The 22,629-nt window shown below is 42.1% G+C and overlaps 1 protein-coding gene across 1 annotated transcript in view; it reads right to left on the bottom strand.

Moving 5' to 3' along the window:
- The window catches only part of ARHGAP39 (Rho GTPase activating protein 39), a 360,039-nt gene that overhangs the window by 76,940 nt on the left and 260,470 nt on the right, over window positions 1-22,629 (bottom strand). The window contains 1 exon segment of the mRNA XM_020995146.2: window positions 3,217-4,630. Within this exon segment, the coding sequence (XP_020850805.1) occupies window positions 3,217-4,630 (1,414 nt within the window).

The raw sequence follows: 22,629 nt of genomic DNA, 5'->3' as shown, positions 1-22,629 counted from the left end.
AGATTTATCCAGCTTGTAAATTGTACCTTAAAAGGAATTGTCTCTTTAGCACCTCTGGTAAGTGGCTTTCTGGTCTTTGGAGAACTCTTATAATGGAAATCCATGTAAGAATTGAAACTGAAATCTGCCTCTCTATAACTCTGTAACCAAGTGCTCTTGGTTCTCCTGAGGTACCTCAGCCATGCTAGCTTCATTCCTGATTCAACTTCCCCTATGGACTTTTCTACATCCTCACCAGCTGTCTTGGTAGAGATACCTGATAATGACTTTTATTGAGATTGTATACTTCTAAAAGCTCTAGATCTTTTTTTCACATGAAGTGTTGTTTAGCCATACTTCTCCCATTTTGAATTTGTGAAGCTAATTTGACTATAGATTCATCTCTATTAAATTTCATTGTATGAGCCTAATGTCCTAGCCTGTCAAGATCTTTTTGAATAATATCATTTAGCGTGTGAAGCCTCCCAGCATGGTATCATCTTCAAATCTGATAAGTATGCTATCTGTGCCTTTAGCCAAGTCAGACAATGCTAAACAGACAAGGGCCAAGGACAGATCCTTGAGAGACCTCCTTCCAAGATGAATGGCAATGACAAAATAGGTTCAGAAGTTACATAACTTGATTAAGGTCACACACCTTGGAAGTGTTGGGGGATGGTTTTCTGTCTCAAAGGCTCCAAATAATTTCCCTTCAGTGTGCCAGTAAACTTTGTATACAAGTTTATCTAAAATTCGCTGTTAGGTATTTCAGAACTGTTATTCACCACACTCAAGGGCCACAAATGAAGGCATTTGATAACCAGTACTATTCAGTTCAACAATTATTTCTTTCTCCCCCTAGTATGAAGGCCATATTTTCCTGGGACTCTTCCTTCCCATACCTCTAGTGCTTGTGGTAGGGTTAATAAGGGGATATACATAATCTTGAAAAAGGAGCATCCCTTGGCTGTATGCCCAGCTATGACAATGTGAGAAAAGAGGCCTCATGTAACCAGAAACTCATGTTCAAAGGCTTTTTTTTTTAACCCCTGAGACTCCTCTTTCTAGAACTTTTAAGCTGATGAAGTTAAAAAAAAATTCACGGATTGTGGGAAACTAGGGGAAAGGGTACAATTTAAAGGCTATCTCTATGGCCCACCAAGGCCTCAGCTGCAGCCTTGGAGTATGCTCAATCAAGTATGACTCACAGTCACATTTCTTAGCCCAAGGCTGAAAAGCAGTTCAACAGGCAATAGACTGAGGGTCTTCCCTGAGCTCAGGTTCCCAACTCCCTAAACCGGTCCAGTTCATTTACTGGCCTTATCTCCTGCATGTAGCTCACTGGTTCCCACCTCTAGGCCCTGGGAAGCCCTTTACATTGTGTTTCATGTTTGTTATGACTAAAAAATGCACCACCTATTGGCTCCTATTACCAGAGAGATCGTGTGAACTGCCTGCTGTCAGGGGCAGGGATTGTCTCAGGACTCAAGAGTCTTCCTGTTCATAGTGCCTGTGATTCTACATACCACTGTCTCCAACTGTTGTGCATTCTCTGACTCTTCTTGTCTCCTATCTAAATCAATGACATGTCTCCTGGTATCTGTGATCTCTGTGACTGCCAGTTTAATACAGGATCATTAGGATGAAAGGGACCTTAGAGGGCCCAGACTGGTTCACTGACTTGCCCAATGTCACAGAAGTAGAGACAGTGACAGGATTCGAACCCAGGTCCTCTGACAAGGTCCAAGTCAAGTGCTCTTTTCACTGTGCTGCTGTGTACACCAAGTTCTGGCTCAGTGCCACATCTCTCAGGAGTGTCTATTTGCCTGGTTTCCTTCCACAGCCCATGAGCACCCTGATGCACCCTCCGTGGTTATGGCCTTCATGCCAAGCCCTCTCAAGGCTTCCCGACTCACCACTTGCAGCTGTCTTGGAGCATTACTTTCTTGGCTGAGTGGGCTCGAATACTCCACCCCAATGTTTCTTTTCTTGCCATACCTTGCTGCTTCTAGTACTAACTTCCTAGCTTGACTCAATTAATATTATTTTCCCCTGGCAGAGTATGTCAGCTCTACCTTTGGTGCAACCTACTGGACTCTTGACAGTCAGATTATATATCCTTTACTACAATAATAAGAAATCTCTGAATCACAAACTCATGGACTCTCAAGTTATCTAGCCTAACCTAGTCATACCTGAAAAATAATATTCCTTATGGCAGCTTACAGAGAAGGAAATAAGCTATAGAATGTCACGCTTTTTAAAGCCCCAGGACTTTTCTCAAATACCAGCAGGGCTATCACATTACTTTCAGCACTGTCACCCTTCTATTTGACATTACCACAGATGTAAGGATCATAGATCTGAGCTGGAAGGAACCCTAGAGATGAAGAAGCTGAGGCCTATACAGGTTAATTGACTTGGCAAAGGCCACTTAAATTGTTCAGCAGAAGAGTCAATATTCAAACTGAGGTGCCTGGACATCAAATACAGTGCTTTTTCCACTTTTCCACATTGAAAAAGGGGGCCCATGAGTGCCCACCATGGTCAGTGCCATGGTTAAAGCAGCAGATAAATGTTTGAGAGGGTCACTTCTCTGCAGTGTGGTACTGGACACACTGATGATTAGCAGATGCTAAAACTTTTTGTTAGGCTGAGGCTGGGGTTTTTGCTACTCTTTCCTGGCACTCAGGAAGGCTAACAGACAACAAAACTTAGTGTACAACTCCAAGAGTCTGTGGTTATACGTGTGGATATTCTATTTGACAACACAGATCATAGTGTCTCTTTGTCCCAGGAGATGGTTATTGTGAATTGCTGTGGATTTAAAAAAAAAATCAATCCCTCTGTAACAAACTCCCTGTTGGTGATGAGCCTCTTCAGCTTTAGGCTGGTCCTCAGATAACAGTCTATTGCCAGGGCCTTACTAAGATGACTTTCTAATTTGGTGGCAACTGCCAGAACTTACCTTCCTTTGGCATAGCTTTGGAGAATGCAAGGTGGCATTCAGACAGTGATTAAGCATCTGAGCAGTGAGAACACAACACTGAATAGAAAATACACAGGAAGCTCTGATAGCAAACCATGGCTTTTGGGACCTCTTTCCCAGTGTTTGCTCAGCTTAGGTAGAAAGTACCCCTTGAAAGTTTGGGCAGCTTGCCCGCTCAGGGTGGCATGGTTTCCCTGGGACCTATTTTCCTTTTCCCTCCCCTGCCCTGGTCTTGTTTGGAGGATTACCTGAGATGGATGTAAGTACGGCTCTGGAGAGGCCAGGTTGGTCTGAACAGAGACACTTTTCTCTAACAGAATCTGTGGAAACCCCAACTTTTCAAAAGTGTTTCTCTTCCAGTGCTTGTTTTCTTGCTGTGCCAAAGCCTCATCTTCGCTGAATGCACGCACTACGGGTCCAGGCATTGGGAGGGGCAGGGCTCCATCACTCTCATAGCCAGAACCATCTTTCTGGGAATCCCAGCTGCTACGCTGTTTCATATGGTAGTGTGCCTGCTGGGCCTCCCAGGCCAGCCTGGCCTGTGCCAAGAATGGCTCAGGGAAGCCCCGCACCATGTCTGCCTCCATCGACTTGCTCTCTGTGCGACTCATCTGGGGGCGGCTAGGGCCCGACATAGATCGGTCTTCACTCCCAAGCTGCTCACTTAGGAGGTCCCGATCACCCGAGCCATCAGTTGAAGAAGTGTTTGGGTCTTGCGATAGAGAAGGCTTCCTGCTTTTTCTCTTCCTAGTACCAGGGGAGTAGCCTGTTGAAGACATAGTATCCTGTTGGCTGGACCAGGACATGGAGTCCTCCCCATGAGGAAGCTGGGAAATGGGCTGTCCATGCCTGAAGTCAGACCCCTCCATGCTGCTGTAGTCTCCTGACTTAATCTCTAGGCGCTGATCCCTTACAAGGCAGGGGCTATGCTGTAGGGAGTAGGAGCCCCCAATGGGGTTGGGGGAGTACTTGTGGTGCAAGCCTGCTTTGAGCTTGGGGCTGGAGCCAGACTGCTCCACGTAGACCAGCTGCCGTACATACTCTTTGCCTGCAGGGCTATACTCCAGGCTCATGAAGCGGTCAGTACATTTCTGTTTGGTGAGCACCAGCTGCTGGTAGGGCGAGTTGGATGTCTGCTTGGGTGACTGCAGGAAGGGGTGGGGCTTACGGATGGGTGATTTCTGTGGGGAACCTGCCTTGTAGCTGCCACTCGCTTCATACTGCATATCAATGGGGGGCTCATCATAGATGGGGGCTTGGTATTCCACGGGGGGCTCCTCATAGAGGGGCGGCTCATAGGCATAGCGGGGTGAAGATGGCTGTGATTCACTTGAGTGCTTTCGGTGTTGGGATTGGAGAGGGGAGCAGAATGAGTCACGGTCCCCACGGCCCAGCAAAGGGGAGCAACTACCAATATGCTCAGCCCTCTTCAAGAAAGGTGATGGCTTCCTCTCAGGAAAGAAGACAGAGTTGTCAGGCTCTGGTGCAAAGGTCTGTAGGTTGGGGGACTGCTGACCACCCGAGGGCCTCCGGGAGCGGGGCCCTGGCTGGTTGTCTGTGGGGTAGTCATTGCCCTGGTGCATAAGGAAGCTTGGCTCCCTATCTGTCACCTTAATGAGCATCCGTTCTTTGGTCCCCGTGTTCCAGCGCAAGGATGAGGTCCTAGGTAAGAGAAAGAGAAATACAGAGTTAGCCGCTAGGGTGAATAAGCAGGCAGATAGGTAAGTGGTCGATCCACTGCTTCTCAGCATTTGTTCTACCTTTGCACCCCTGTGTTTCCTTTTGTGAATAATAGCTACAAATAGGACCCAAATGTAAACAATGAATAAGGCAGCCTCCCTTCCTAGCCCCAATTTCAACCTTGGAACTCAAATATAAAACAATCTGCATTTATTTATTAGGTGCCTGCTATGTGCAATACACCATACTCAAGGCTACAATGATGAAATAAGATGTAGTCTTTGCCTCCAAGGAGCTTATAACCTAATAGGAAGTCTAAGACAGGTGCACAAACACATGGTAGCAGGCAGAATGTCAAAAAAGTCCAGATACAGTGCTCTGAAAAACGTGCAGAGGGAAAGATCACTCGGTGAAGGCCCACCTAGCACAGTCTCTGCTCTAGGATTTACCCTGATCATCTCGCCATTGATTCTGCAGCTCCTTTCAGAGACCATGCACTACAGAAGCGGAGCTGCCTGGGTGTGGCACTCTGGCCCTGGGTCATGCTGTCTTCTGAACCCTTTACACGGAGTCACTTCAGATTACACCATCCCTTCTTACCAATCGCCTGGCCTCAACAGGTGAGCCCTTTCCCCACCTCTCTTTCTACCTCTTGCTCTAGAACAATAATAAAATCAATGTTACCACTGTTTCTGGTAAATGTATATCAACTCAGCTCAGCCTCTCTGTGACTTTCCAGATGCAAACATCCTTCCTTGGCTACAACTCTCCTCTAAGTGTGGTCTTCCCATATTAAAAAGCCAACTCCTGAAGACGAAGGGCTGTCTCACTTTTATGTTTGTTTTCCCACTGCTTAGCACAGTGCCTGTCACAGAGTAAACACTTAACACATGCTTCATTCATTAATTCATTCTTCATTCATTCATCCAGGATGCCCCTTGTCTAGCTCTTTCCCCACAGAGTGATTACTTTTCCACATACAGAATTAATCTTTTCTGATACTGACATCTGGATAGGGCTTCCTATGTGAACTACAGGTTCACTTAATTCTGTCAGCTGCAAGATTTGGATACAAAATCTTGGCTCTTGGGCTGGAGGGGACAGAACACTGGGAGAGCTGAGGTGATGGATTTCTAAGTCACTACTGGCCTGCAAAGATCCTTTCTATTCGAGTTTGACACTCCTGCTCCATGCCAGTCTTGGGCTGAGGAGAAAGGGGCAGGGGACGAGTATTTATTTAGACAGAGTCCATTCTGTGCCAGGCCTTGTGCTAAGGCCCTTACAAATATCTCACTGATCATGAGAGAGGAGAAGAGGGCAGGATGAGAACTTTTGTTAAATGTTTTGTTTCAGCTTTAGGAAACCAGTTCTAGGTTCCATTTTACATTTAACATTCTTATCACGGACCACAGTTTCTCTGGGGACTAGTCTGTAACATGTTGGTACAGATAGCCTCAGACATGGATTCTGCATGACAAAAAGCCTTACACTCCCAGTCAGACAATGTAAATTTTGGATCTAAACTTGATTAGAGGCTTCCTCCTTAAAAATAACATTCCAAATGTGACACAGAGAACATTAGCTGAAATAGGAAAAACCAGCTTCCAAATTGGATCCCCTCTTCTCCCCCTTTAAGCCTAACCCAGCCCGCAGAATATCAGGTAACTAAGAAAGTCAAAGCAGGTACCCTGCAAAGCCTGCTTCTGTCTGCCCTAAGGTTGGATTTCCTTTAGCCTCTAAGGCTGGAAGGGCCCTTTAAGACAGCCTGGCGGGTAGCCTAGGCACTGGCCTAGAAGTTCAGGAGACCTGGCTCCACATCCTGGCTTTGTTACTAACTAGGTAATCTTGGGTAAGTCACAACCTCCCTGGGTCTGCATTTCCTCAAGCGCAAAATGAAGGCACTGAATTAGATGGTCTCTAATGTTCTTTGCCTCTAAATCTATGAAAAGGGATCACCTGGATCTACTGTATTATGGAAGAACTATTACAACAATACTGCTGGCGGTGTTTCAGCCTTCTCGCCCCCTACTCCCACTCCTCACTCTCTGATTCAGTTATATCGACATCCTGACCATTCCCACAGGGAACAGTCTTTCTTCTGATTTTGACTGTTTTCACCAGCTGTCCCCCTGGACTGCCTGGAATGTTTTCCCTCCTCACCTGTACTTCTCAATTTCCCTTATTTCTCAGCCAATGTCCTACCTTCTACCAGAAGCCATTTACAATTCTCTTTAATCTTAGTACCTTATCATTGAGACTACCCCTAATTTATCCTGTCTACATCTTGTTTGTACACAGTTGTGTTCGTATTGTGTACTCCATTTGACTGGGAGCTCCTTGAGAACAGGGATTGAACTTTTGAGAAGGTGGGGGTTTCTTTGTATCACCAGAATTTAGCACAGTCTTGGCACACAGTAGGCACCAATACATCCTAGCTGACTGACTGACTGGCATAAAGGACATCATCAAGGACATGTTCATTACTCCTGTGTAGCCTTTGACGTGAACTGTGCCACATTTGAAGCTCCTCTATGAGGAGCCCCCCGTGGAATACCAAGCAAGAAAACTAACAGCAGATGATTATTAATTGGTCTTCAATATAAGAGAGGTGTGGAGCCTATCCAGCAGGTGTGTACTGGAAACATCTCTCACAGGCTTGGGCCTACTGTTAAAATTACAATGTAAGCACTGACACCCTGGAAATGGATAAATCCTACAAATCAGGGCTTGATTTATTGTGTGGTTGATTGTCTAGACTTAAGGAAGTGATGAAGAAAATGTCAATAATGCAGATTAAACTTAAAAATGTCAGGGGCACATTTCCCCCCAAAAAAACCAATTGTTAAACATTTACCAGCACAGCTCTATATATATTCCAGTTACTCTTGTGACCTTAAAGATGATCTTAGAGATGATCTTAGCCTTAGAGATGATCTAGCCAGAATCTTTTATTTTACAGATGAGACAACTGAGGCCTAAAGAGCTTCAATGACTTGTCAAGGTCACAAAGGGAGTAAAAGGTAGAGCTGGAATTCAAATCTAGGTCACCTGACTCCAAACAAATCCAGTGCACTTTCTACAATGTTTCTCTGTTGACAAATGCCTTGTCAGTTGCATAATGCCTTTAAAGCAGCTAGCTAAGGAGTAAGAGAAGTTTCAAATGCTAATTATCACAGAGCACAGCAAGTGCTATTGCAGAACCATCATGATGTAGTGAAAAGAAGGCTGGATTTGGAGCTAGAGGACCTAGGTATGAAACCCCATGCCACTCCCTATTGTCTGTGCCTATAACATTTCCTTGAAGGCAGATTACTGGAAAACATGAGCTGTGTATAGGGTTATTTTTATACATCACAAAGTGTGTGGCTTTGATCAAGCCACTTCACAGAGTCACAGAATTTGAGATATGGAAGGGACCTCAGGGCTATCTACTCTACGATGACAAAGGAATTCTTACTATGTGTCTTGCAAATGCTCATCCAGCATCTGTTTGAATTCCTTCAAGGAGGGAGCTATCATGGCATTCCACTTCTGAAAAGCTCTGTGAGGAAGTTTTGCTTGATCTCAAGCTTAAATTTGCCTCTCTTGTAACTTTGGCTCCTATTATTTTTTTACCTCTGGAGCCAAACAGAACAAATCTAATCCCTTTTAGAAGTGATGCTTCAAATATTTGAAGGCAGGTCACACTTTAGATTTCTCCAGTCTGAATGGCCCCACTTCCTTCAATAAATCTTAATGTCATGGTCTCATCCTGGATGCTTCTGTGGGCACTCTCAAACTTAGAGTACCCTCTGAAAGTTTTGAATCAGAAACTTCTGAAACATGCTGGAGACAGAGCCCAGAACATGGAGTTGCAGGAAGAGGTACACCAAGGTCCCTGCCTCTCAAACTCCTCCAAACAGATTTAGAAAATACGCTAGACTGACTCCTGATGGGAAAATCCAAGAAAAAGTCACAGTGAGTCATTTTCCAGCACAGGTTGGCATACAAAGATAGGTTTGTGGACACTGGGGACTCCAGTGCAGGAAGAGGTTACAAACAGATGTCAACTGGAAGCTTTGTCATTCATTACCCGGGTCACAGATTCAGGGTGGATTGAGGAGGGAACCTGCACCCGAGATGGGGTGTTCTGGGGTAAGGAATGGTTGCGGGCCATAGGCTGTGAGAGAGAAGCAAGGTCAGAAACAAGGAGCAGCAATGTGGTTGGGACCCCAGGAGTGGGGTCTCAGGTCTAACTTCTGGTCTAGTCTGAAGCCTACAGAGTAGTAACCAGGGAAGAAATCCCAGATCAAAGGAAAAATTATAATTCTGTCACTCTCAACCAGCAGAGCTTCCCAGTTGGTTGATAATAGCTGAGTCCAGCACCCATCTATTCTTTCTCAGAATTAAATCTATGTCAGAAACTTGTAGAGCTCAGACACGGGAGGCAGCAATTAGGTTTTGCCTAAATATGACATTTCAAGAAATATTAAAAGAAAATTGCCCAAGGGGCAGCTAGGTGGCACAGTGGATAAAGCACTGGCCCTAGAGTCAGGAGGACCTGAATTCAAATCCAGCCTCAGACTCTGCTTAGCTGTGTGACCATGGGAAAGTCATTTAACCCTGACAGCCTTAAAAACCCAAACCAAACAACTGCCCAGATCTCTTAGAACCAGAGGCAGAGTAGAAACAGAAAGAATCCACAGATTACCTACTGAAAGAAACCAAAAATGAAAACTCCCAGGAACATGACAGCCAAAATCCAGAGCTTCCAGGTCAAAGAAAAAACACTACCAGCAGCCAGGCATAAAGAATTCAAGGACCAAGGAGCCACAGGCAGGATTACACATGATTATAGCCACTATTATAAAGGAACAGAGAACTTGGAATATAATATTCCAGAGGGCAAAGGATATAGTTTTACAATAAAAATAAATTACCCAGAAAAACTGAGTGTAATCCTATAGGGAAAAAAAATGATTTTAATGAAATAGAGTACTTCTAAGTATTTCTGGTTAAATGAGCAGAGCTGCATAGAAACTGTGTAGTTTAAATATAGGCGTTAAGAGAAACATAAAAAGGCAAACGTGAATGACCAATCATGAAGGAGTACCCAAGGTTAAACTGCTTACATTCAAATATAAGGAGATTATAAATGTGTTTCCTCTGAATTCTATCATCATCAGAGGTTGCAGAGTCTAATTATAAGAAGACCTGACAGTGGTTCTGTTATGTCCTGATGATCTTAATAGAAAGAGAGGGAGAAAGGGAATACACTGGAGGGAGAGAGCGACGAAAGAAAGGAAGATGAGAAAAAATTATCACACAAAATTTGGTTGTACAAGTAGCAAGCTATACAAACAAATGGGAAGGAGGGGAGCAGGTGACACCAGAAGCTGATGACAGTGAATCTGAACTGGCCAAAGGAAGGGAAAAGACACATGTACATACACAGAGTCAGGTACAGAAGTACATTTCACTTCACAGGGAAAAAAGGGGATTACTGGGAAGGTAAATTAAGGGAGGGATTAGTCCTAAGCAAAACAAATTCTATGGAAGTACAGAAATATTTATAGAAGCTCCTTTTGGGGGTGGCAAAGAATTGCAAATGGAGGGGACATCAATTATGGGAACAGCTAGGTGGTACAGTGGATAGAGCACTGGGCTTGAAATCAGGAAGACTCACCTTTATGAGTTCAAATCCAGCCTCAGGCACTTACTAGCTGTGTGACCCTGGGCAAGTAACTTCACCCTGTTTGCCTCAGTTTTGCATCTGTAAAATGAGCTGGAGAAGGAAATGGCAAACCATTCTAATATCTTCGACAAGAAAACCCCAAAATGGGGTCACAGAGTCAGACATGATTGAAATGACTGAACAACAATGAATCCATCAAGTGAAGAATGGCTGAACATGTCATGATATACAAATATGATGGCATATTATTGTGCTGTAAGAAATAATAAGAAAGAGTTTTAGAGAAACCTGGGAAGACTTGTATGAACTGATAAAGAATGAGGTGAACAGAATCAGAACAATTTATATAATGACTCTGAATGACTTAGAGACTCTGAGCATTGTGATGAGTAACCATGATTGTAGAGAACTAGTGATGAAACATACTACTTATCTCCTGATACAGAGGTGAAAGGCTCAAGAGTGCAGAATTTTATACACACACACATGTATACATTGCACCTATTATTTTGGACAGGGCCAATGTGGGAATTTGTTTTGACCATACATGTTTGTAATTACGGATTTTGTTTTTCTTTAGTTCTCAATTGAGGTGGTATAGGAAGGAGAGAAGGTATATTTTTGCTGATTGAAAAATATAAAATTTAATTAAAAAACTGAAATTAGGAGCCCAGAACTGAGCACAATGTTTCAGATTTAGCTTAGTGAGAGTAAAGTACAGTGGAAATATTATCTGTCCCCCCGATTCCTGGAAGCTATTCCCTTTTTAATTCATGCCAAGATTGTTGAACTAGCCCTCTACCTCACTTAGCCATTTCTATTACATTTAAGTTATCCTTCCCACTGGAACTGCCTCTGGAACAACCCTGCATTCTGATTGCTGAGCTATCACTTAATTTTGCCAGGATCCCGGCTTTTGCTTCACTTCTTAGCCACTGCCATGCTGCTGGATCCCTTGCTGCCCCCTAACTTTCTAGCCTTGCTTTTATGTGTTATCTTATACTTTTCAATGTAAGTTCCTTGAGGAAAAGGGCAATCTTGTTTGCTTATTTTTGACTTTTCAGCATTTGGTACAATGCCTGGAACACAGTAAGCACTTAATAAATGCTTTATTTACTGATCCATAGCTTTTTTGGCTGCCACTATCACACTGTTGATTCAAATTGAGCCTGCAGACCACTAAACTCTAGAAATCCCTTTCAGAACTAATGTTTCATTCCTCCTCTATCTCATACCTCATGAAGATGTTTTTGTTTTTTTGGACCTAAGTGTAAAACTTTATATTTATTCCTAATGGATTTCATCTTATTAGATTCAATCTGTCATGATATTTTTAGGATCCTGACTTTGTCACCCAGGTTGGTTATCCCTCCCAGCTCTCTGTCATCTTTATATCTGACCTCATCTACATCATTAATAAAATGGAAACAATAAAGTTAAAAAATGATTAAAAAACAGTACATGGCCAAGTATAGATCTGTGGGCTAATCCACAGGGGTTGTCCTTCATTCTAAAAGAGGATCAATAACATCAAGACAGTGATGTCTTGACTTGCAAGTGAACTGGATTTAAGGGAGGCAGCGGCTGTGCAAAATCATCAGCCTCACTATCTCCTCCAGAGTCATCAGAGTCCAGTGGCAAGCCATAGGTCAAGACGACCAGCAATGGCCCCTGATACTTTATCAAAACCTTGGCTAAAATCTAGGCAAATGGCATTCCACATGGCTCCTAGAGGGGCTTCCCTTCCCCTCCTCTAGCCCAACAATGAACGGCAAGAAGAAAGGAGACAGTAGTGGGGTAAGTGAGGGGAGAGATGCCAAGGGCATTTCTCTTCCCCAACCAACCCTCTGTCTCACTGCCCAGTTCCCATTAAGTGTAAGACACCCACTGTCAGGTTGATAATGAGCCCCACATCCTTACCTCGGCTAGAGATGTCCCATAGCCCCACAATACTTAAACACTTGAACCTACTCTCCCCTCTAGCAGTGGACTATCTGCCCTGCCATTATTCCCCAAGGATCTTGCTGTGCATATGGCTACTCTTCCTGTCTAAGCACTTCTTAGCCTTTCAATTGTCATGAACTTAACATGACCCCTCCTTGACGTGTTGTCTCCTCCAATAAGAATATGAGCTCCTTGTCAGCAGGGACTGTCTGTACCCAATGTTTAGCACAGTGCTTTGAACAGAGTAAGATTATTAAATGTTTTCCCCATTCTATTCCATTTTCATTTACAAATTTAGTGACCCCGTTTTGGGGGGGGGGGAGAAGCACTTTCAGGACCTAAGGATGGAGTAGTTCATTTAGGTCAGGTGAGTTTATCAAGGGCTAGTAGATGTTCTCTTACTGTGGGTCATTTTTGTTCTGTCATTTCTAATGACCAATAAGATCATTCTCCTTGGCACAGAAAACAAACAAATTAAGACTTGAATAGTTCTGCCTTTCCTATGCTGTCAGTTATCAATATCTCACTCTCTATCAGCAAAGATCCTAATATTTCTTTGATTCTTTTTCTCCCAGTGGAGCCTCAAAAGTCTTCTTACTTGGGCAGGTAGGTGACACAGTGGATAGAACACCTGCCCTGGAGTCAGGAAGACCTGAGTTCAAATTCAGCTTCAGATACTTACTAGTTTTGTGACCCTGGGCAAATCATTTAACTCCAACTGCCTCCCTCCCTGCCCCACCCCACCAATTCTCCTTACTGTTGTCTGTAGGCTTCCTCACCAGCTTCAGTCCATTCTGACCTCTAGCATTCCTGAAGCTATTTTTACAAAACCAGACAACACTCATATTTATTGTTATTTGGCCCTTGCTTCCATCTTCCGTAATTTCTTTTTTTTTTTTAAGGCCATTGGGGTTAAGTGACTTGCCCAGGGTCACACAGCTAGTAAGTGAAAAGTGTTTTGTATGAGGTTGCATTTGAACTCAGGTCCTCCTGACTTCAGGGCTGGTGCTCTATTCACTGCACCACCTAGCTGCCCCTTTGTTTGTTTGTTTGCTTTTAGGAATTTCTTTTTAAAATTTAAATTGGTTGATGAACTCCCTATGCAACCACATTTTTAGACAACTACTACTTTCCCCTCTTAACTGGAATTGTTTTCCTCTATGTCTTCAGGATTTCATTTGGAGCAACTGACTTCTCCTGAAGCATTTTAGTCCATGGGATCCTATCTATTTTCCCTCTGAAATCTGCTTTCCCCAAATCTAAGGTGTATGTTAGACTGTGCCCGGATTTCATGTCCTTTTCTATCACAAATTCTAGGATGGAGCGGTTGCTTCCACTAAGGTTTTCATTCTTTCCATCCCAGCCCCAGTCACTCCCTGTAAGTGAGAACCAGATCCAGAGTGCACCCTCCCCTTATTGGTTTCTCCGCCTCTGGAGGATGAAACCAACACTAAGTCAAGCCAACAAGTTATTAGGGCTCTGCTTCTAGCTGACAGAAGGCTGCTCTCCCTATGAAATGTTTCTATAACTGCAAAATGGGGTTGGCTTAGAAGATTTCTAAGGTAGCTACCAACCTATAACAAAGATTAGGTTATCATTCAAGGAGCAGGCAAGCGAACTCAGTACCATACTATGTAGAAGCAAAGTCAAAAGCTTCACCACTTAACCTGCCATTAATAAGTCAAATTATGTATAGATAAGGTAGTTTTTCTGTAGGATGTAATTAGTAGAGGATGACTTCTGATGACAAAAGGAAATTCACAAAAAAGAAAACACTTGTTATTCCAACGACTTTTTCCTTCCCTATCAATACTATCCACATTATGAGGGAAAGAAATTCTGGTGTTGCTGACACACTCAGAGCCCAACATTCTAAGATAATACTGTAATAATAGTTAACAACAACTTGCATTCATATAGCATTTTAAAGTTTACAAAATAATTTAACATACATTATAACTCATTAGCTCCTCACCACAACCCTGTGACCTCACAAAGTGCTCTTATGACCCCCTTTTTACAGCTCAGAAAACCATGGCTCACTGAGGTTAAGTGACTTGCTCAGAATTACACAGCTAGTTAAGTATGCTAGGACTTCCCTTACTTCAAGTTCAGTGCTCCATCCACTATACTATGATGATTCTATCTTTAGGGTCCATTCCAGGGAGAGAGATGCCTTTGGACTGGCTGGAGCATTTCTTTCCAAGGCCATCAGAAATATCACATAATAACAAGTACCTTACATTTAAACTCTACAAAGTACTTTCTTTATGATCACAGCCCAGTGAGATGGGCAGCAGAGGTATCACTACCTTCATCCAATAAATGAAGATATTTATGTTGCTGAAGATTAGATTCCCCAAGATCCACAATTCACTATGAGGTTGAGAATGTGAGTCTAAGTATACTGGCTCCAAGCACAGAAAGCTTTTCTAGGCATTATTACTGTTTTCTGAACCGAAATATGGGAGATTTTCTTATCTTCTTTTTCTCAAAATCCAAAGCATTCCCTGACTTCACACAAAGGGTATGAATCAGGCTTCCACTAAGCCCAGGATTCTGTCTCTAATAAGGGCATCAAGAAAGCAGTTTGGAAGATGTGACTGCTGTCTTCCCTGATTTAAGCTCAAAAGGTCAGCAGATGTAAACAGGATGTGACCATGTCCACCTAAATAGCAGAAGCCACAATGAAGTCCCAGCTATGTACACTGGATCTGTGTGATGGTGTCTATGATATACTGAGCTAACACCAGGTGACAACATGGCGAGGTGGAAGCCATGAGTACCTGGGCTTAAATTCTGGGCTCTGCTAGTTTACCACCTGAGGGGTGATGCTTTGAAAGTCATATCACCTCCATGGGCCTCAGTTTTTCCTTTCTCTACAAAAAGAGAAGTTTAGGTTAGATATTCCCTTAAGATCCCTTTTATCTCTAAACTATACGATTTTATGATCAGATTTTGACTTTGCTCTGTACTGTATCCACAAGTGACAAGGATATGAGCACTAAATAAAAATGTCTAGATGACTGTGACCTATGGTCATTTACCCTCTGCTGACTGCTGGCCCCGCTGTGAAGCTAGGCATTTTTTTTTTTAAGTTTTTACATAGTCTATTTATACTCTGATGAAAAATTATCTTCACGGATAAACATCATCCATAGTGCCTTCTATTCCTCCTTTTTGCCAGCACCAACATTTGCCTCTGCAGTACCCCTGACTTTCTTTATTCTGTTCTTGCGTTCCTTTCACTGTTTTCTTGACGTCTTTTTCTTCTCATATAGGCCAAGCCTTACAAGTGTGTGCTTTGGTTCATTTTTCTTCACTTAGTCAAGGGAATCATAAACCATGCCAAAGCTTCTTGTTTTGCCACTACCAAAATGGGTTCTGAATCCAAAGACAAAAACAATGTCTGGAGTTTTCTTGTACATCTTGGCCAGTTTTCCTTGAATTTCAGTCTTGGATACAGTGGCTTTTCCTGAATGAAGGACGTCTATAACCACCTGTTTATGCTGACGACGTCTGTTTCTCATGATCTTCCCAGTTCTGATGGTTAGTGTTATTCATGGTGGTGGCCGGCTCCTTGAGCAGCAGGAAAGGGAAGCCAGGTATTTCTATGAAATAATTGGTGATACCTTTCCAATCAGAATACTCTACTATGTGCTGTGAACCAGTAGCTGCCTGTCCTCTTCACTTCTCTTTTTTCAATGTCCTCTTGACTTGCTGTTCCTAGGGACATGAATCCTTTAAAACATTTTTTCTTTTTTATTATGGGGCCCTAAAATCCTTAGATCTCTATCTGCAGTGACCAACAAAGTACAGTTGCAGCATCTACTTCTGGAAACTGAACATTTTCTGTCCAACTAGATATCAATGAGCCTAGTGATAAACTTCCTGCTCCCCTCCTAACCAGCTTTCCTCTTCATAGTAATGCCCCTACATTCAATGGATATGAACAAAGGAGGCTCTGAACCCACATGGACCCTGGAAGTGGGTGGTAAAAATGCTGGCCACTGACAGTTAACTCTCTTCTGCTGGCAGAAAAACACTACACGGAAGCCTGTGGGAGTCCATCCCAATCATCAGTGGCCGGATATGCCAACAAAAACAGCAAAACCCAGGGCTGCTACTAGGGGATGCCAACTACCAACTGGACTTAGCTCACTCAAAGAAAGGCTTATTTTTGCTAGCTGAGCAACAATTAGCCTGTCTTGGATTTGGGGAAATCAGTTTTCTCCTTGATCTTTCCTTAAGGGTGCGGATGCTTTTCATAGTAAAATTCAATTGACCAAAACTTTGATGAGTTTTACTGTTTTACAGCATAAGTGCAATATATGTGCACTGGGTATGACACAAAACTTAGCTAAAAATGGCCCTCCCTTTCCATATTTATTATCTTACCCCTAAAGGAGGAGAATAGAGGAGTGATGTGGGGATGGGGCTCAGAGAGAGACAAAGACAGACTTCAGGTTGTTATTTGCACAATGTGGCCAGTTCAGACTTTTCAGAATCATTCCGTCACTGAATTTCTCCCCATTTCCAATAAAATTGGGAAGCAAGGGGTCCATTTAGCATCTTCCATGTTCCTGGCACTCAATATCTAATTGTAAACGCATATTTCATGCTGGGTGGAAGCTACTGCTAAACTGGATACTGCCATGTCAACCTGACCAAGCTGTTGAAAAGAAAAATCCTAAAAAGCAAATAAGTGGCTAAATCCAGGTCTAATCTCCAAAGGTTCAGTACTTGGAGGAAAGCTACAGGAGAGGGTAGTCTTACTGGATTTGTAGAGGGTCAGCTTGAGTTCTAGGACAAGCAGGTCTGAAGGCTTCAGTCTGAGTACAGTGAGGCAAAACTGGACACAGCTCTCCATTTACCTCCCTGATCAGGACATGCCTTACAGAAGCCAATGAAGCTAAAAAAAGAATTTCTAGAATTTTTGGCAAAGAAAGAGCACCAAAGCCTATGGATATCTGGAGAAGTGAATTATTGGGAGCCTTGAAGAATGGGACAATCAGTCCCACTCTTTCTTGGGAACTTCATTAGCTTATATGGGTTTTGTTATCTTTACACAAATGACTTCCAGATCTATAGAGTCAGCCTTGGTCTCTCTCTTGAGTTCCAGTCCCACATGACCAACCGTCTATGAGATATTTACAAATAGATGTACCCTGGCACCTCAAATTCAAGTTGTCCAAAGCAGAAATTATTCTTTCCCCTCAAATCCATCTCTCTTCCTAACATTCTTATTTCTGTCAAGGGTAACGCTATTCTTTTTTTCCCCCCCAAAATATGTTTATTTTTTGTTATTCTGAAATGAACTTGACAAACACCAACATGACATTTCTATATATAAATAGAAAATGACTCCATACGAAACCATGCATCCTTGCTAAGTCCAACTTGTTTCTCTTATAAAGTATATAATACATTCAACAACTTAGTTTCCAAGTTATTCTACTTGGCTGTGCGTCCCTCTAAACATTCTTCTGTTCTTTGCTGTGCATTCTTTTAAATGTTTCATTGATGCCTTTTTCTTTCTTTCTTTTTTTTAAAATGGTATCACTATCACTATCCCCTTTCCCTCCAAATCCCCACCCCTTATGGAAAAAAATTCTTTCTTTTAATAAGCAAGTATATTCAAGCAAAAACATGTCTGAAAATGGATGCTTCATTTTTGCATCTCTAGTCCATCACATCTCTGTCAGGAAAGAAAAGCATGCTTCATCATTAGTTCTCTAACATAGTTGATCATTGCATTAGTCAGAGTTCTCTAGCCTTTCAAAGTTTTTGTTTTGTTTCTGTTTTTTTTTTTTTGTTTTTACAATGTTGTAGTCATTGCATAAATTGTTCTTCTGGTTCTGCTCAAATGGCTTTCCAGAATGGCTGGACCAATTCTTGGCTCCAATAATACATAAAGGGCAGAACCATTCTTCTAGTAATCCAGGCTGACAGCCTTAGAGTCATCTTTAATTCCACATTTTCATTCACCTCATATATCAATCAGTTGCCAATCTTGTTGATTTTACCATCACAACAATTCTCACATCTGTCCTCTTCTCTTCATTCCAAAAACTACCACTCTATTTAAGCCCTTTCAACTGTACTATTACAACAGCCAGCCAACTGGTCCTCCTGCCTCACATTTCTCCCTTCTCTAATCCATTTTACACAAAGCTATCAAAATGTCTTTCCTGAAATACAGGTCTGTCAAATACGCAGCCACTACACATGGTCCATTACACTCCAAAGCTTAGCTTGAATTACATCAACATATAATTGGGAAAATGTTAACAAAACAAAAATACAATAAAACAAAGACAATGTTAATTTGTGGTTTTCTAACTCAGCAGGGATCCATTTCTATTCGAGTTTGATACCACTGACATTCAAGTTATTTTTAAGTTCTTTGAGGGCAGCAATTGTTTCATATTTGTCTTTGTATGCATAGCACCTATCTGGGTGCCTGGCTTAATAAATGTTTGTTGATTGATTTATACCTCATGTAGTATTTCTTGTGCTCTAAAAGACAGGCTAAAGTGGCTTTAGGGGGTCCTGAAAGTCACGTTTAGGAGAAGAAAAATAAGAAAGAGAAGATCCATTAGAAAATTTTGAAGGGGCAAATGAGATGGTGAATACTGTGAACCTATGAGTTGCTGTGGTGGAAGCATTTAGGAGTAGAATAACAGAAAAAAAATGCAAGAGTTGGAAAGGTCTTTAGCTATGATCTAATCCAATTCCCCCATTTTATAGACAAAGAAACTGATGCCAAGATAAGTTAATGATTTGCCCAAGGTTACACAGTAAGTGCCTGAGCCGGGGTGTGAAACCAGGTGTTCAAGCTGTCTGAAAAGGAGCCTGGCTGGGCCAATGAGACCACAGAGGAGGAAACTATAGCTATCTTAGGAGAGCTGAGCAGGGTTTGTGCAAAAGAGCTGTAGTACAATCACTGAAGAAGGTTATAAAGTTCCTCAAGGCTTGAAAATTTTGTGTTTCTCTGGGAATGCTCAGGAACTAGCAGTCAGTTACCTACCTTCTTTTCTGGTGAGAAAAATCTTAAATCTGTCTTGCCACAGGCAACTCCCGGAAGGCTTGAGGCAAATGTAGTGGGCATGTGTTGGGCCATGTAACCAATGAGTTAACTGTCAGAGGAGCATGCCAGTTTCTCTTTGCTTTTATGAAGGAGAATGAGTGACTACTGATGATTCTGACTCAAGAAGGACTGGTTCTCCTCCTACAGGGAAACCACTCCTTTGCAATAGCTTTTGACTCTTTGCCACATCTATTTGTTGTTTTAAGTTCTGCCTTCTTCGGTTAAGCAAAACAATTCCAATCCCTCTTCCAAACAATAATCCTTCAAATACTTAAAAGACAGTTATAATGGCCTAACTGTTCTCTTCTTCACGTTAAACATTCCTAGCTCCTTCACTTTCATATGGAATGATATCAATGCCCTTTACCATTCAGGCTGCCCATCTCTAGACAATCTGTACTTTATTTATGTCCTTTCAGAAACAAGGAATTCAGAATTCAACACAATATTCTACATGTGTTCTGACCAGGGCATAGTAGAGTAAGACTATCACCCTCATTATTCACTTTGATGGATCTGTGATTTCATTAATGTGAGTATTCTCTCTGAAGATGAAACCTATTCATGTTCCCTCAACTCTTGTCCTTGTCTTCCAAAGGGAGTACATAGGCTGACCACATTTTACACTTCTCACATGAGCAACTCACCTTCTTTTCAGGTCATGAATCTCAGTAAAGAAATACTTTATGTTATTTCTTTTGTCCTTAACACTGTACCTTTCTTAAATGCAGTTTCTCCACCCTCATCCCCTGCCACCTCAAACCTACAGCCAGCCAGCCCCTTGTGTTCATGTAACTAGATCCTTCTGAGAGCATTACTTTTGGAACCAGTAGACCCAGGTTCAAGTACCTAACACTTACAAGCCGTGTGACCCTGGGGATAAGTCATTACATTTCTCTCATTATAAAAATGGGGATATCCTTGCACTACCTACCTCACGGTATTGCTATGCACAATGTGCTTTTTAACTCTTAAATTGCTACAGAAATATAAGCTATTATTATACTGGAGAACAGTAGCACTAAATTCTGTTAGTTAATCTCCTACAACAAAGTTTACAATGCTAATTATAGCAAAGCTCTCTGTGGCTGACATGCTGGGACAAGGTGAGAGTTGTTTCCCAAATCAGGCCCCAAGAGGATTATGGGAAGAAGGGTTTTTATAATTAAATCATTAGAACTAAAAGAGAACCTAAAGATCGTCTGTACAACCCTTCTCATTTTTTCATAAAGGGGAAAGGGCTCCACATTTTTATTCTTTATGTAAGAGCAGCAAAGGGTGCTGGGATAAAACTTTAGATAATCCTGAGTCCAAGCAGGCAGGGCTAATTGCATCTACTACAGAGAAGATGCCTTCCCAGCAGATTTGGGGTACAGTTCTGTCAGAGAAAAGGATCCTTTCCTTGCCAAGAAGTTGGGGCTCAACTAAGGGTCCTGGACTGTTCTGCCTGGGGCAGCTCTATTTGGGCTTCTCTTCCTACCATGACAGCATAAGATACTAGCACCAAATTAAGAATGACTAAAGCCTGAGAAGCCACAGACCTCAGGGTTAAGTTGTGTGGTTTGGGGTTTCTTACTTCTGGCGTGGCTGGATGTGCATCTTGGCAGTTTAACACAGGTTTTCCTCAAGAGGCTGAAGCTGTTTGCCGGCAGAGCTCTTGCTTGCCTGATGTCCAATGAAGGAACGATAGCTTTACATTACAGCATAGAGAACAAGCCAGGGCCAGAAGTAGGGAAGACAAATGTGTCAAATGTAATATAATTGAGAGACAACAAGGTGTAGTGCTTAATGTTGGAAATGGAGTCAGAAAGAACTGAGTTCAAATCCTGCTTCTGATATTTACTAGTTTTGTGACCATGAACAAATCATTTAAGCCTCAGCTTCCTTATCTACAAAATGAAAAGACTGGACTGGATGACCTTTAAGGTCTCTTTTGGCTATAAATCTATGATTGTATGAGTCACATTGGAAATTTGCTCACTAAAATTACAGAATTACAGGATTCTAGGGCTGGAAGAGACTGCAGAGGTCAGCTATACTCTTATTCATTCATTCATTTATTTATTTTTATTCTATGCTCTTATTTAAACAGGAGTCCCTTCTACAACACCCCCAACAAGCAGTCATTCAGCCTCTAATTGAAATCTACCATTAATGGGGAGCTCACTATCTCTTGAGGAAGTTCATTCTACTTTGAGACATATCTAATTAAACTGGAAGCTTTTCTCTATATTGGACTCAAATTTGCCTCCCTTGTAACATTCACCCACTGGTCCTAGGTCTGCTCTCTCAAAAAGACCATACCAAATTCTTTTTTCTTATGACCCTCCTGAAAACACTTGAAGATGTCTTCCCTGAAGTCTGCTCTTCTTAAATCTAAACATCCTCAACTACTTCAGTTAATCCTCTTTTTGGATAGTTTTTATTCTCCTACCCAATCTGGTAACTTTCCTCTGTAACCACTTTATCCAGCTGTGTGGTCTCACTAGGACGGGAAGGCATAAGGATCACTACTAAAGTGATGTCACATAAAGAATGCTGGGCTCAAAGTCTGAAAGATCTGGGTTCAAGTCAAAGTTTTGCCATCACGTATGGCTATGGGCAAGCCACTTAACCTTTATGTGCCTTGGCGGCTTCAACTGTAAAGTGGAATGATGTTATTTTTACTATAAACCTTATCAGGTATTATGAGAATAAAATCAGATTACAGAAGTAAAAGCACTTCTCACAAAGCCTCAGATTGAATTAGATTTCTTCTGGTCATCATACAACACTGCTGACTCATTCTGAGTTTGCAGTGTGGTAAATACCCCAGATCTTTTTTCACATGAATGTGTCTAGCCCCGCCTTCTTCATGCTACATCTGTGCATTTGATTCTTTTGAATCTAAAAGAAACACTTTTCATTTGTTCTTATTCAATCTAATCTTTTTAGCTATGGCTCATCACACTAGCCTGTCCCAGGCCTTTTCTGCATCCTGACTCCCATATCCAGTATAGCAGCTCCAACCCTTCCCACCCAGCTAGATGTAATTTGCAAACTTGATAAGCGTATCATCTATCCTTTTATCCAAGACGCTGATATGGTAAGCATGCTGGCAGGGCCTACCACATAGCCCCAGGGTACTCTACTTAAAAATCTCTCAGAAGTGTGATATCCATACATTAAACAATGTGTGAAATCATCCAACAAGTTCAGAATGTAACTGTACTATCATTTCTTCATCTACTCTGAAATTAAATTGAACACAGACACCTATCATTGCTGTTGCTA

This window comes from Phascolarctos cinereus, unplaced genomic scaffold (assembly GCF_003287225.1).
Source record: "Phascolarctos cinereus isolate Bilbo 61053 unplaced genomic scaffold, phaCin_HiC Scaffold_4;HRSCAF=312, whole genome shotgun sequence".
Taxonomy (NCBI): domain Eukaryota; kingdom Metazoa; phylum Chordata; class Mammalia; order Diprotodontia; family Phascolarctidae; genus Phascolarctos; species Phascolarctos cinereus.
Note: the sequence above shows the minus strand (reverse complement) of the source record. Positions and strands in the feature narration are given on the sequence as shown.